The 14,661-nt window shown below is 35.2% G+C and overlaps 1 protein-coding gene across 1 annotated transcript in view; it reads right to left on the bottom strand.

Annotated features, from left to right (window-relative positions):
- The window catches only part of SAMSN1 (SAM domain, SH3 domain and nuclear localization signals 1), a 144,335-nt gene that overhangs the window by 105,603 nt on the left and 24,071 nt on the right, over positions 1–14,661 (bottom strand). The window contains 4 exon segments of the mRNA XM_069472448.1: positions 3,390–3,469; positions 9,938–10,024; positions 11,762–11,799; positions 14,485–14,525. Of these exon segments, the coding sequence (XP_069328549.1) occupies positions 3,390–3,469; positions 9,938–10,024; positions 11,762–11,799; positions 14,485–14,525 (246 nt within the window).

Here is a 14,661-nt window from a genome sequence, read left to right as displayed (position 1 = left end):
CTTTTGAATATGCTACAAAAGGTTTGAGCCATCAACTGAATGCTGCCAGAGAAGAACAAACAAGAACAAGGATACAAAAATAAATGCTGGGAGATGAGTTTCCCCAAGATGTTCTTTATGGTTGTTGTAATGATCATAGTACTAAGCAGACTGCTTTGCTTCAAACTCTCCCCATCAGCACTTCTCCTGCAAGCCTCGTTCTCCAGCAAGTTTATCCCAGTCCAAGTATGCAGATATACGCATGGAGCAAAGCAAGTACTGGAGAAAGCATCCCATGAACATCTCCTGCCCCAGTTGCTTGGTTCCTTGTACCTTCTTCCATCCCTGAGACCTTCCCTCCTATTTCCTTTCCATGAAGGAAAGCCATCTTCTTGAGTACTTTCTGATTGGAAATCCAATTGTTTAAATATTTTATTCTGAACATTTTTAGTGTCTAAAATATATTTTGTAGGTATGTTTGTATGATAATTATAGCCACTAAAATGATTTACATCCTATTAACTTTATACCATGTTATTAATGTTCAGAAAATGGCCATGAGAAAATATTTACCCTAAGACATTATTCACTCTTTTGATCCTTTCTACTTTTGGATAGTTTTTAAAAGAATTCTACAATGAATGTATATCATTTCCATAATAAGGCACAAAAATCAACTTCATTTTTTCCAGGATGCTGTTGTCTTCCAGGACCATACCTGAGCCAAGTTTGGACTTGTAAAGTGAAAATGCATGGGGCATCACATCTGTGGCTAAGTGCCCATGGCTATGGTTTGGATGTTTGTTCCTTAGAAACCTCAAGTTGAAATTTGATCCTCAATGTTGGAGGTGGTATCTAATGGCGGGCGTTTGAGTCGTAGAAGTGAATCCCCCATGAGTAGATTAATGCTTTCCCTCAGCGGTGAGTGAGTTCTCACTCTGTTAGTTCCCAATAGAGTTTCCCTAAGAGCTGGTTGTTAGAAAGAGCCTGGCACCTCCCCCATCTCTCTCAGTTTCTCTCTTACCATGTGGTCTCAGCACAGGTCAACTCCCCGTCACCTTCCACCATGAGTGGAAGCAGCCTGAGGCCCTCGCCAGATGCAGATGCCCAATCTTGGACTTTTTGGTCATCAGAATCATGAGCCAAATAAACCTTTTTTCTTTATAAATTACCCAGTCTTAGATATTCCTTCATAGCAACACAAAACAGAGTAAGATACCACCAACTGTCCCTATTCCAAGAGTTTCATGGTTCATGGATTGAGCACCATCCAGAGATTCACATAACAATATCAATTACCAGTCATGACAATTCAGGTGGAGAGGAGTGAGGCACAGAAGTCTGCATTTTTAACAAGTCCTCCATGTGAGTCTGATACAGACAGTCCCCAGGGTACACTTGGAAAAACACTGCTCTGATAGTTATTTACTCACTGGTGTGAGGCCAAGGTCAGAGCCAAAGTCCACTCTCATGCCCATAGACAGGCAAGTTTCCTCTTCACACAAGATTTGCTTCTCTACCTGAGAATGGTTCCCCGCTTCCCATCTTTTAAAGGGTAAATTGCATCCACTTCTTCTCAGTCACAAGGAGTTGTTAAATCACTATTTTGTATAATGCTTCTTGTTAAATCCAAGTATTTTGTCATACAGATAAATGTTTCTTAGTTAAATTCAATTGAATGCCTACTATGAATAAGAACAGAGTTATTAAAGATAGATACAACCAGTGCCTGCCCTCAAATGAGAATTTCTAGATTAGATGGCTCCACTTGTCTGTCATTGGGTATGAATTCCTTTAATTAATCGTTAGTGATAAATTATATGGTACAATAGAATGGTTACCATTCTAGAAGCACCATTTCTTGGCCAATTAAAACTTCCAAAAGCACTGGACTCAAGGTAAGGATTTATCTTTAACCATTTTCTTCCAAGAACATTCTACATGATTTTCTTCTTTCTAAGAGATGGTTCTATTTTTCTACTAACCACCTAAAGAAAGATTTCTTTTGGTATAAGGCATATCTGGGGAGTTCTTCCTGTAAACTAGCCGTTTTTTTTCCTGGCTATCAGACAATTCTTCACTTAGATATTATATCTGAGATCTCATCTGAATTTAGGAAAATGAGACTGCATATTTCAGAGATATAATCAGCTGTGCTTGTGAAAGTATCATTAAGCCTTTGCAAAGAGGAAGAGGAAGAGGAGGGGGAGGGAGAAGAGAAGAAGGAAAGAGCAATGACAACTGAATTTTTTTAACCATCCCGTAAATACCAGACATGGAACTCAGTGCTTTAATGAAATATCTTACTAAATCCTCATGACAACCCTGAGATAGAAGTGTCTAATAGACCTGTCTTCCAGATGATGCAAACTGAGGCAGAGGGAGATGAGGTAAATTGCACAAAGTCACAGAGCTACTAAGACCCAAACCAAGATGCAAACTAAGCTGTGTCTGATTACAGAGCTCTCATCCATGCACTCTGGGAGAACCCACTGGAAGCAGAGCCAGCCAATGTGTCAGCATGCTTTGTAGCACAGGGGATCATTCTGGCAGCACCAGAGCAACCAGCAGCAATTGAAGCCATAGTGGATCAAAAGTTATGTTCCATTGTCTAATTCATCCGAGGCCTTCGACAGCCTCAGAAATCAGGTTGGAAATAGGAATGCAGGCTCTCTTTCCTCACCAGATCAGCACTTCGCAATTCATATGCTATGTACCCTCTGCCTATAGATCAATCTACTGCACCAAGGAAGGTCAGTTCTAAACTTGCTAATAAAACTATCAGAATCATTGAAGTGATCCTCATGGCTGTCAGAAAAATATCAAAAATCAGTCTGATTCCTGAGTTGACCCTACTGACTCATATACTCTTTCTTGTTACTGGGTGAATAGCAAGTATTTGGCAATTAATTAATGTTATGTTATTGTTATTAGGGAGCATCAACATTGAGGCATTCTTAATTTCCCAAACTCCTCGGATAATTAAGGGATAATGTAATTTTTAAAGGATAGGTCAGGAATCACAGTATATGTTTTTATATCAAATGTAAAAGCACAAGGCCCATGCCCCACACTGAGGGTTGCCATATAGTTCTAAGCACTTAGCCTAAGTCTTGTCAAAGAACACCTGCCTATGTTAATTTAATAGGCCAGAGTTACTTATCAAAAGGCTGTAGAGTGCAATGTTTTGCATAATCAAAATGGTTTATTATCTCATCATTTGATTTTTTCATTCATATTCTAATTCACAGAAACATAAGCATATCAATTATAAAACAACCCATAAATAACTAAACAAAAAATAGATATAAGGCTGTCTAAATGTTGTACAATATATATAATATATTATGGAGCTCATTAACAAAATAATTTTCACAAAACATCATGTAAATGTTGATTATTCACATTACCTGATAGGAAGTTCCTTGCAGTTTTTTTCCTTGAAGGGTATGTATGGTATTACTCAAAAGAAAATCATCATCATTTTGATCTATGAAAAGAGAGAAATGTTACCTGCAGATTACCAGATATTATAGGATTTAGGAAGTTTAGGTGCCATTTAATACTCATTATATTTTTATTTAGTCTATTAAGGCATTATATTGGGTGGGTCATAAATATGTCTTTTCTTAAAGATTTTCTTTTTTATATAAGAAACAGATCAAAATAAAATAGAAATAGAAATTTAACAAAATAAAAACCAAGAATGCCACTGACCAGTTGTGTCCCTGAGAAAACCATGGAACCTCACCGGGACTCAGTTTCTCTCTTGGTAATAAAAGGATAGGACATTAGCTACAAAAGCCACTTCTAACTCCAAAGTGCTATGATTCTATGCAGTTATCACCTCACCTGCTTCTGTTAAACTAAGCTTTCCATCCCTGGCATTTTGAGCTTCATTAGCTTAGGTCTCCTCAACATGAATTATTTATGTCAAAATTGTTCTATACATGCTTTAGTAAAAGCTTTGGAATGTGGCATCCATTTGCTTGCAGCTAAATGAAACCTTTTCAAAAGCAGCGCTTCCCTTTCAGCCCTTGTAAAAGGGGCTTCATTATTTAAATCTGAAACATACACTGTGTTAAAAGAGGACAAAACTTTACGGATCACTCAATCCAAGCCTCTTATTTTACAGACGGGGATACTGTGACCCACAGAAATCAGCTGGCCACCAGTCCAGTGACTTTTCCTTTCACTTTCACTCCTTTTTACTTGCAACCACTGCTACAATTATCCACTCTTCTCCATTCTCATATTCTGTGGGGAAAGACGGGGTAGGCAAGGCCTATCCTTCATGCATAGTGCAAAATAGGTGCAAATATTCCTCTACATCCTCATCACAGGTATGGTTAAAAGATATACTAAATTCACAGCTCAGACTATGAGTTATTTGTATTAATAACTTAATATTTAAAATCAGAGTAACCATGCTATAGGATTTCAGAAAGTACCTAAATTTCAAAATGAGCTGGTTTTGTGATATTGTTCTTTGAAACAAGATCTTTTATCACAGGGTCAGGCTGCTAGAAGCTGAGTTTTTGGAGCTTTTTTTTTTTTTTTTTTTTTTTTTAGTTTTTGTATTTAAAAACAAATTTATTTCCTCCCTTTTTTCCTTCCCATCTCTTCTCTTTTTTGATTGCTTTAACATGAATTTTGGATAACCCTATTGTAGGCATTCTTCTGGGCATAGAAAAAGAAGGTTAAAGTGGCCTCCTGTGCTCTAGAATCTAGAATTGAGCTGAAGAAATAAGATATGAATATGTACAGTGCACTTCTATAACAACACAAGGCAGTAAAATGAGTGATTCAGACACCATGCTGAGGGAAGAGATCATTATGACCCAGAGGACTTGTAGGAGAGGCAGGGCCAGAATGGAAGCTTGAAGAATACAGATAGTTTGAAAAGGTAGAAGGAAAAGAAAAGGTACAAATACAGCAGTGATGCTATGTACATTAGTTTATAGTAGAGAATAAATGGAACATGTTTAATTAAGGTGCAGATTGAGACTGGTGAAGCCGGAGAGCAATTCTGGATATAAGATAGAAAGAGGCAGGGCTGCATGGGTGAGTGAGGCCAAATTTTAATGGGCCTTGTGTACCAGGTGGAAGAATTTGAACATAACCCACCAGATCAATATTGCAAGTATAAATACCTACAGGAGTCAAATAAGTAACTTAACTAACTAAAGTGCATTTGGTCAAGGAGGCAATGGGAATTCTGTAGTGGGCAGGAAGGACAGCTCCCCAGCCAAATGGTAGCCATGGCACTCAGCTCTCTCAACTAAAGTCACCTAAGACTTTGAGTCCAGCATTGGCTGTTTCCCTCATGTTTTTTTAAGAGCATATAAATATATGGATTTTAATGTAAAATTTCCTGATTTTTCAAACCATATGGCCCCAAATGAATCAATTTAGTTATGGAGGTACCAGTGTATAGCCCCTGCTACTGTAGAAACTGGGGGACCTTTGAGGCTTTGTGACTGAGGAGGGGACACCAGGCTAATTGCATTTTATGAAGATTAACCATTTGGTGTATAGTCTAATACATTTTTTATTTATTTGTGATCTCTCAAATATTACCCTACAAAGAAAACATTTATAGGGACAGAAGTAATTGAGTCCTAAGTGGCAAGAAATGCATTAGCTGAATTAGGCAATATACCTAGGTTGTTTTTTCTAAAGGTGGCCCAACCATATCTCCCATGCCACTTGTTCTTCTACAATGTGACCTTGCCACTCCTCCATCAAGAAATGCAGTCTAATTCCCCTCCTATTGAACCTGAGCTTATCTTAGTGCCTCACTGTCAAAGTAGAATGCAGTGGCCGTGATACTTTGTGATTTCCAAGGCTAGATCAGAAGAAGGCTTGCAGCTTCTACCTTGGTCTCTTGGGATACTCATTTCTAGACATTTCCTCAAGTGATGTGTGAAGCTTCCTTGCATTTTGTTCCCTCTTAAAACCTGGCCATTAGCCTAGGAGAAGCTGAAGTCACATGGAGAGGCCACATATAGGTTCTCTACTAGAGTTTTCAGTTCCAGCTGAGCCCAGCCTAACACAGACCAGGTGCGAGACATGTAAATGAAGAAGCCTCTAAATGATTACAACCACCAGATGTTTAAGTTCTCCCCAGTCCTCAAGTCTTCCCAAATGAAGCAGTACCCTGAATGAGTTCCTGACCTGTAAAATTTATGAGCCTAACAAAATGTTGCTTTATACCAGTAAGTATTGAGGTGGTTTATTTGTAGCAATAGACTGTCAAAACATGCAAGAACTATATAGTGGATCACAAACATCAGTATCCATAAAAATACAGTATCCAGCATAAAAACAGAGACTCCAACTGCCCCTGAAATGCAGAGGCAGCAAAAAAGGGGAAGATGAGGTAAAAAAACAATTTTTATTTCTAATCAGCTTCTAGGTGATGCTAATGTAGATACTTCTGACCATACTAATTTTCAAACAGGCAATTATAATCCTAGTAAGAATTCCCCTAAAGAACTGATAGATCCCAAGATTCATTTGTACAAAACACTAGAATTCGGAGTGTTGTCAACATTCAGTTCAGAAAGCTTTCCTTGGAAATATAAGAGGTGCCACACCACTACAGCAGGTAGCCTTTGCTCAGGGAGTTTATTCTCATATTGTGAGTGAGCATCAAGATGTGAATAAGACTTCCCTCTGGCATTCCTCATGTAGTACAGTGTAGCCACAGTTAAATTACCTGCTCTTGGGAAATAATTTTTTTTTAATTAAATGTGCGGTCCCTGAAAATTAACCAGAATGGTAAATGCATTTGTGACTTTATAATATGCCATCTTGAAATTAAGGTATTAGGTATCAGACCAATAAAGAAAAAGAATAAGGGCTTGAAAAATTAAGCCAAAATATTTATATTTTTATACTGAGGAAGCTGGCCAAATAGTGATATTGACTAGAATTCACAAGAGAAGGGAGGTTTCAAACCAGTGGTAATTTCAGTGGTAGACTAGAAGCCCCTAAGAACCCTTCCCTCTCCTAATGGGTTTCTCCTTTAATAATGAATCTTATCAAACCCATATGTAAAGAGGACTTATTTTTAAAGTAATTTTACAGCAGTGTGGGTGAAGTTGATACTCCTTTTATTACTAACCATGTTTTCTGAACTTACTTGGTCTCTTAGTTCTTTAAATAACAAACCCCATTTTTTTTCCCCAAATCTTTCTTATGGAATAGTCTATCACAGTTACATTGATTGTTTGAAAAATCTCTAACTCTCCAAATATGTTGTTTTTTTAATTATGTTTTCAATGTTGCTTTGTTTTTATTCTTTTTACTTTCTGGTATAAAATATGAAAACCCTGTTCTTCAAAATATCTTTACTTAAATCATAACTTAATCTTGGGTTTACTCCAATTCATAGATATCAGAAAGTTAGTTCTTCTCACTTTTTTTTCATACAACTAAAGCCAAAATAAATTTAAAGATTTTAAAATTTACTTTAACTTACTAAAATCAATATTATGAATATTCTTCCTGTTTACAATGCTGAAAATAAAACAATTAACATGAATTACAGATTAATTTCCCTTGTCACTTAGGCTATGCCAATTTTTTAGTTGTAAAGTCCTAAGCACACAATTTATCATACATTTATTTTACAGATGTAATCTCTTTTCATAGCACAAATGTAGGTTTAGATAAAAATCTTAAATGAAGGAAATGGACCAGATAAACTAAAAATATTATGCTTCTGGCACTCAACGTATTCTGATAAATTTTGTCTTAACCTATATAGTACAGTCATGTTATTGAGCTTTGCGAATATCTTTATGGATTAAAATACCAGGCGCAAATCCTCAGCTAAATACAGCCTATGGAAGTTTTTCATCAGGCCCCAATACTCTTTAGGGCTGAAATGCTATTAATATAATATGTGTCAAGTAGAAATACCATTTTGAAATTGAAATTGAGGAAAATGGCCCTTTTTTGTGTTGGAGTCTGTAATAGATTGCTTAGTAGTTAATGTCACTCCTACAGTTTATTTCCCTATATATTTTCTTCTGTTTTATTGAAGCTCTCTTTACAATTTCATTATTAGTGTCCAATAAAGTCATGTGCTGTGGATGATAGTTATGATGCACTTTTCCATCTTCATCTCACTAAACTTCACAGACTGCCTATCTTCAGGCATGGTGAACTATTCTTAAGTAATTATGCAATTAACAACCAAACAGTAGTGTTTAAAATGAGAAAGAAATATTATGGGTTGATATGCAGGGCACTAATTGCTTAGAAATACTCTGAGCCTTCCAAATGAAGCTACTACACCCATAAAATTAGAGCCTACAACTTGTGGCCCTGAATTGCTCCCTTCAATTTATAATGGCACCGACAGTCTTGGTCTCAGGCCATCAAGTCTTCCTAGCATGGCATTAATCCCTAGGAAATGTCCTGTGATTCAACTGCTACTGACAAAATGTCAGCTGAACCTCTTGGAGAGACACACACACACTCACACCAAACATACATGGTCACTCAAGAACCTGAGAACTATCAAAGCTGTAAAGGCTTTCATTTTTCTTATCCAATAAAGTAATCAGAAGCATCTCAACCTAAGGCCAAGATCCTTTGCTGCCCTGTCAGTGATTACCTGCCTATTACTCTTAAGTTAACAAAACAAGGCAAAACAACACATTTCACAGAAAGGCAGTTTTAAGAAATAGAATACTTGAGAACGTTTATGGCAAAATTTATAACTAAAAATAATCTATAATACAGTTGTACCTTTGTCTATAAACTGACATACAATAATGGACAATATAACATGTTTATTAGAGGGATAGACAGATGGATGGATGGGTGAATAAATAGACAAACTGATGGACAAATGTTCAATTAATTGACTGGAGGTGTGGATGAATATAGTTGGCATCCATGTGGTGAAGACAGATTCCAACCAAAACATGATAGTCTTAAAACATTCCCTTTATTGTAATTAAAAGAAAATATTTCAAATAATTCTAAAATATTTCACCTATTTATTACATAAAAAATTTAAATATTTAAAAATTCAGTTAAAATTACTCACCAAAATGTTAATCTTGCAAAAATAGAAACATTTCAAAGAAAAATTATTATTTTCATAAATAATTGCTTTGTAAATCTAAGAGCTTTGTGAAAAAAATAAAACACAAAATCTGGACAACATTTATAACCAAACTATTAAACCCCAACCATAAAAATATATTAACTTTTCCTTTGTTCCAAAATATTAAAAGCTTTTGTTAAACATCAAAAATTCTTAAATTTTTAATAACCAATATCATCTATATTTTCTTGTTCCAATAACCTTGGGGAGTGTCTGCCAAGCAGATCATCTTTCCATGCTATTGTTCATCTTTGTGAACTCTTAAGACTTTCTGTTTTATTCATTGCCTTCCCAAAGTTAAATAATTTTAATTATGAAGTCATTTATTATTAATAAATTCTTCTATACATGACTGCTAATTTGTTCTTCCTAGGAAGTTTTAAATTATAAAATTATGTAGTTTTGAATTAACAATCAAAGCTATTTCTCTTAAATGTTTTTAGAAAAACTAAACATAACAACTATTAACATAACTGGTGTTATTTTAGAGGGTTTTTCTATGTGCTGATTTTTAATACATTTTTAAATTCTTTTGGATATTAAAACCTTTCAAATATTATTTACAATTGATTCTTTGTTTCAAGAGGCAACTTGGATTCCACTTCCCTTCTGTATGTGCATCTATGTGATGTATGTGTGAACACATGTATGTGTATACATGCATACATCAATAATTTATAACAATATATATTCTATCTTATTTGCTTTTCCTTTTTAAGTAGACCACAGTGCTCTGCTTATTTTAATGGTGAAAGATGTAAATTTTTCTTACCTGCCCTTTAAACTACTTTGGGAAAATGCAAAGTCAGCTAAACTAAATTTAGCAATTACCTTGTAGCTGACAGGGCCTTCTGATGTGGGAATAATTCTCAGGCTTGCTGGTTTCCTGCCAGATTTTATCATTCACAGTTTTTCCTTCTAAAGTAAAGCAGAAGATTGGTTAGCAGAATTTACAGTAACATCCAGTAAATGTAAGAAATCTGAAATCAAAACAAGTTCAGCACACAGTTGTAACTTGGTAAGCGGTATCTTAAGAAAGCTCTGTGGCCCGTCATGTGGAGTTCTAGTCCCTCATAAACAACCCTAGGTGTCCTGTGGGCTGCCCATTTATTTCCGTGAACTACATAAACATCCAGGCATATATGGTAGAATGCTGGCACTCAAGTACCTCTTGATAGCTTACGATTACTTTATTCTTTGAGGAAGCTTCCTTGAATTCATAACCACTTATTTTTATTCATAAGTTAAAGTGTCCCCACCCTCCACATTCCCTAACATTTTGAACAAGATTATTAAGTATAGAGAGAACATTGAACTGTGATAGTTTCAAGAAACTGTAAGACTCTTGAGTGTAAGGACCAGCCTTGACTTTCCAACACCTAAAGCAGGGCCTGGACACGTGATGAAGTGAACTGCACCAAATGAAGAATTGAAATTACTTCTAAATTACTTACCAAAGGTTAATCATTCTGCATGCTGTATCATGCATTTATAAAACAAATTTTAAATAAAACAACTAAAGCTTAGCATGGACACGAACTGAGAATGCTGTGTTGTTTTTAGTCACTATTTGCTCTTACGTGTTGATTATAGGAAATGCAGTTGATTAGCAAGAATTATGTTAGGATGGAAACATGTGTAGTCTTGTATGCACAAACAGAATAGACTGCTCTGAGAATGGCTCTAGATGGAAAATTCAGTTTTGCCTTATTTTCTTTTACTTAAGATTATGCTATTCAAATCAGGGTTGATATTCAAAATATTTAACAACCATAAGACCCTGACTAATGAGATAGACTCAGAACCTATAGATACCACTGCTGGAAGAGTATCAAACCTGATTAAAATGCAGATATCCTTGGAAGATGCACTGCTGAAGATTATCACCTTGGTCAGATGAGCTTTTCAGAACCTGCCTAGAAATTGGTTTTAAAAAAACAGGGAAATGGGGATGTACACCTGACTCCTAAGCTCTGCTGGGGAAAAGGAAGGGGAAAGGAAACCCGTAAGTTTGACACATTGCATAAAAAATGCATTCTTGACTAGATAACCCTGATGTTTTACCACTGTGAATGTTTTGTAATTACTGTCTCCCTATATTATATAAAGGAAGAAGAGAGATGAGCTATTAATTTTCTAAAAGTAATTATTAGAATTTGGTTTTTACTTTAGAATTAAAATAGTAATCAAACTAATTGCCTTTATTATCACTGTGAATATTATATCACAAAAACTAAAGTGAAGATCTGGTGTGTGAAATGCTGTGGAATTCTTTTGTAATAAAACCATTTTCTTCTTCTTTTTTATTTACTCCTGGATTCATAGGTCTGAAAAGATTTATAACAGGTCACCTTGACCATAGACCAGCCAAGCTAAATGTGGAGAGCTAGAAGATAATCAGCCAACAAACCACCAAAGAGACTATTCTTTTTAAATATAAAAGGAAATTATTCTGAATAAATCAATTATTTCTTTGTCTTGGTCACTTAAAGTTAGAATTGAGCCACATTTCTTTAATTTCTTCCATAGAATTCAAAGACAACTCAATTTGACTTTCATTAATAAATTAAGGTTGCTTTATGGCAGTAACAATAGAAAAGAACTTTTAGCGAAACAGAATATATCATGTTAGGAGTAACCTTATGAATCACTAACCAAATATTTTATTTTCAGACATAAATCTCCGGAATGACCTAGAAAAATAAAAGAAACAGATATTTAAGTCTAGATTTAACAAGTAATGTTTTAATCAAACAGAAATTAGAATGTGTGCAATGCTTTTGAGAGTAGGAATTAATTGTATCTCTAACTAAAGTCTACCTATAATCTTGAATTCCCTAACCCTAGGTGGCAAATTACAGTTAATATAAGTATAACCTTGGTCTGAAAATTTCCATGCAATGTGAAGAAACTAATATTCATAAAACCTGAAGAAAAGATGGGCATTTTTACATTAATGTATCCCAGGAAACCAAATAGTTAATTGGGAAAGTTCTTTTCCAAATAGTTCTTTTTAATAAATACAGAAAGAATGATGTAAATTGAATATAACCATTTTGCAAGTCTTAATAAAACAATAGATACAGGAAATAATCACCGATTGCTGCTAAAGCCTTTAGTTGGAAGGCTGATGGGCAACTTTGTGCTAGATGGATCAACCTGATACCATCTGAACCCACTGAGCAATATCACCACCATAAAAATAGAGATGACCAGACATACAGCTTATAGCGCAATGCAGTAGGAAGTACACAGTCACTGAAGACCTATTTTTAAATATATATATTTGAATCTTACCACACTTTGTATATACTTGAATCTTATCACATCTTGAGATTTAACTAAAATTGTACAAGAAACATAGCAAATAGAAGAACATGTTTTTAAAAAATCACAAGGATTCAATCAGCAAAATTCAAAAATTATGGGAAATTCCTTAAGACAGACACCCCAGTTTCTTCAACAAATAAATGAAGAGACATGTAAACTAAGAGACATGAATTGAATGTATGGCATGGAGTTCTTTGGATCCTGATTTAAATAAACGAAGCCTGAAAAATCACTTGAGTCTGTCCAAGAAATTTTAGAATTGACTACATGTTTTTTGATATCATGTCATTTTTCTTATTTTGTTCTATTGCAGTAGTGATATTGTGATTATGCTTTTTTAACAAATAGTTCTTTTTTACAACGATATATACCGAAGCATGAAATTGTATATCTGGCATCCGCTTTATTAAAAAAACAGTGGGGATGGGGTGGAGGGAGTAGAGTGGGTAGAGATAAAGTAAGATTGATGATAGGGTGATACTTGTCCAGGTTTGGCAATGTGATCTCATCATTATCTCTTCCTGTGTGTATGACTGAAAATTTCCGAAATACAATTTTTAAAACAGAAACAGAGGATGGAGCTCTGCTAGTCAATTTACTCATGCAGTGAACAAACATATCCCCTACCTATAATTAACTTTATTGTAGCTTAAGTGTTTTCCACTATTGATATTCTTGATAGCCATTAAATTAAAAGTTCATCCTTTTCTATAAGCTCAGAGTTATAAGCAAAACCCTGCACATAAAAGGTTTCTTTTTTTCTTAACCATTTTTTGGGTTTCTTTTTAATTTTTTAATGCAAATTGCTTTGGATATCCCTTGGCATATAGCAAGCATTAAAAAAAAAGCTATTTATAATATTATAAATTGAGGTAGGTGTTTAACAACATGAGATGTTATTCCCTTCAGGGGAGTGGTGGGCAAAAAAAAAAATTGAGAAAATCAGAGGGTATTCAATTTTATTTTAGTTGGTTGCAATCTGAGGAGCACCTTTATTGATTTGCTTTATGTTGGAAAAATTGTAATTTGAGCAGCATCAGGCACTTTCTCTTTAATTCATCCTTCTTTTGCCCCTCCGTGTTTTAGAATCTTCTAATCTGTGGAAGCATAAACCAAGCCCACAGCTACAATTTTGTTTAAGTATTTGCCATGGAATTCATGAAGTCTTTATCCACGGAAAGAATAAACAGCCTGTTAGGAGGGGCGGTAAGACTGAGAGCCTCCTCCTTACTCCAGCTCTGCTTAACATGCCAGTGGTGTATTTTAGGTAGTTAACTGGCTAAAGTACAACTACCCCTGCCAGGCAGATGCCCTAAGCTGTTACTCGTCCAGTTACCTACTTACTATGAATGTGTCTTAGATCCTTAACTGGGAGACAGCTTTGAGCAGGAAAGAGAGGAAAGAATATGACAGGCACAGACTTGCCTGAGAGGGGATAAAGCAAGGGCTGCTGAGAAAGAGGACACCCAGAGAAAACTTCATGTAATCTACAGTTTGGCATCAGACCAATTCAGGGTTCAAGGAAGCCATTTTTCTGTATCGTCAGCAACCAATCTGGAAATTTCCCCATAAACCAACTTCCTGCCTCTGTGTATTTCCTGCTTATTAGTTAAAATCCCATTACCTTATGCAACATGTATATGTCACGTCCTCTGGCAGCTGGATGTGCTCAATGTAAAGCCAGGCCTGACCTAAATAACCCAAACCTCTTTGCAAACACATTTTTATGTGGATTAGAAAAATTCTTCAGATTTATAGGTCACCGATAGAAATATGTTCTCATGAAGGCTTCCACTTTAATCGGAGCCTCGTTTAAACACAGGTTTCTTCTTTTGAAAATTTAATTTTCACATCTCTGTCTACAGGAATGTCACAACACATTTCCTATGCATCAGCATAAACAGAGAAATGGTAGCAGGGTAATACACACTTAGATTTGTACATGACAGTTTAAAAAAAAGTGCTCTGGCAGGAAGCCCACTAACATATTCATATTCAACACTACAGAACTAAGAGAACATAAAGTTTACAAAGTAAATTTGACTTACTTTCTTTTTTTTGGTTTCGCATTCTCCAAATTAGAAACTTCCTGTAAAATAAAATAATAAAATAAAATAAAACAAAACTACTCCAAGAAATCAGAAAGAGAATTCACGTTTAGTTCATCTTTGAATATAATCCAAGTTTAGTTTATGTTGCCTTTTTCCTAGAAAAAAGAGTTATGT

This window comes from Eulemur rufifrons, chromosome 7 (genome assembly GCF_041146395.1).
Source record: "Eulemur rufifrons isolate Redbay chromosome 7, OSU_ERuf_1, whole genome shotgun sequence".
In the NCBI taxonomy this organism is placed as follows: domain Eukaryota; kingdom Metazoa; phylum Chordata; class Mammalia; order Primates; family Lemuridae; genus Eulemur; species Eulemur rufifrons.
The sequence above is the reverse complement of the archived record's forward strand: the minus strand, read 5'-3'. Positions and strand labels throughout refer to the sequence as shown.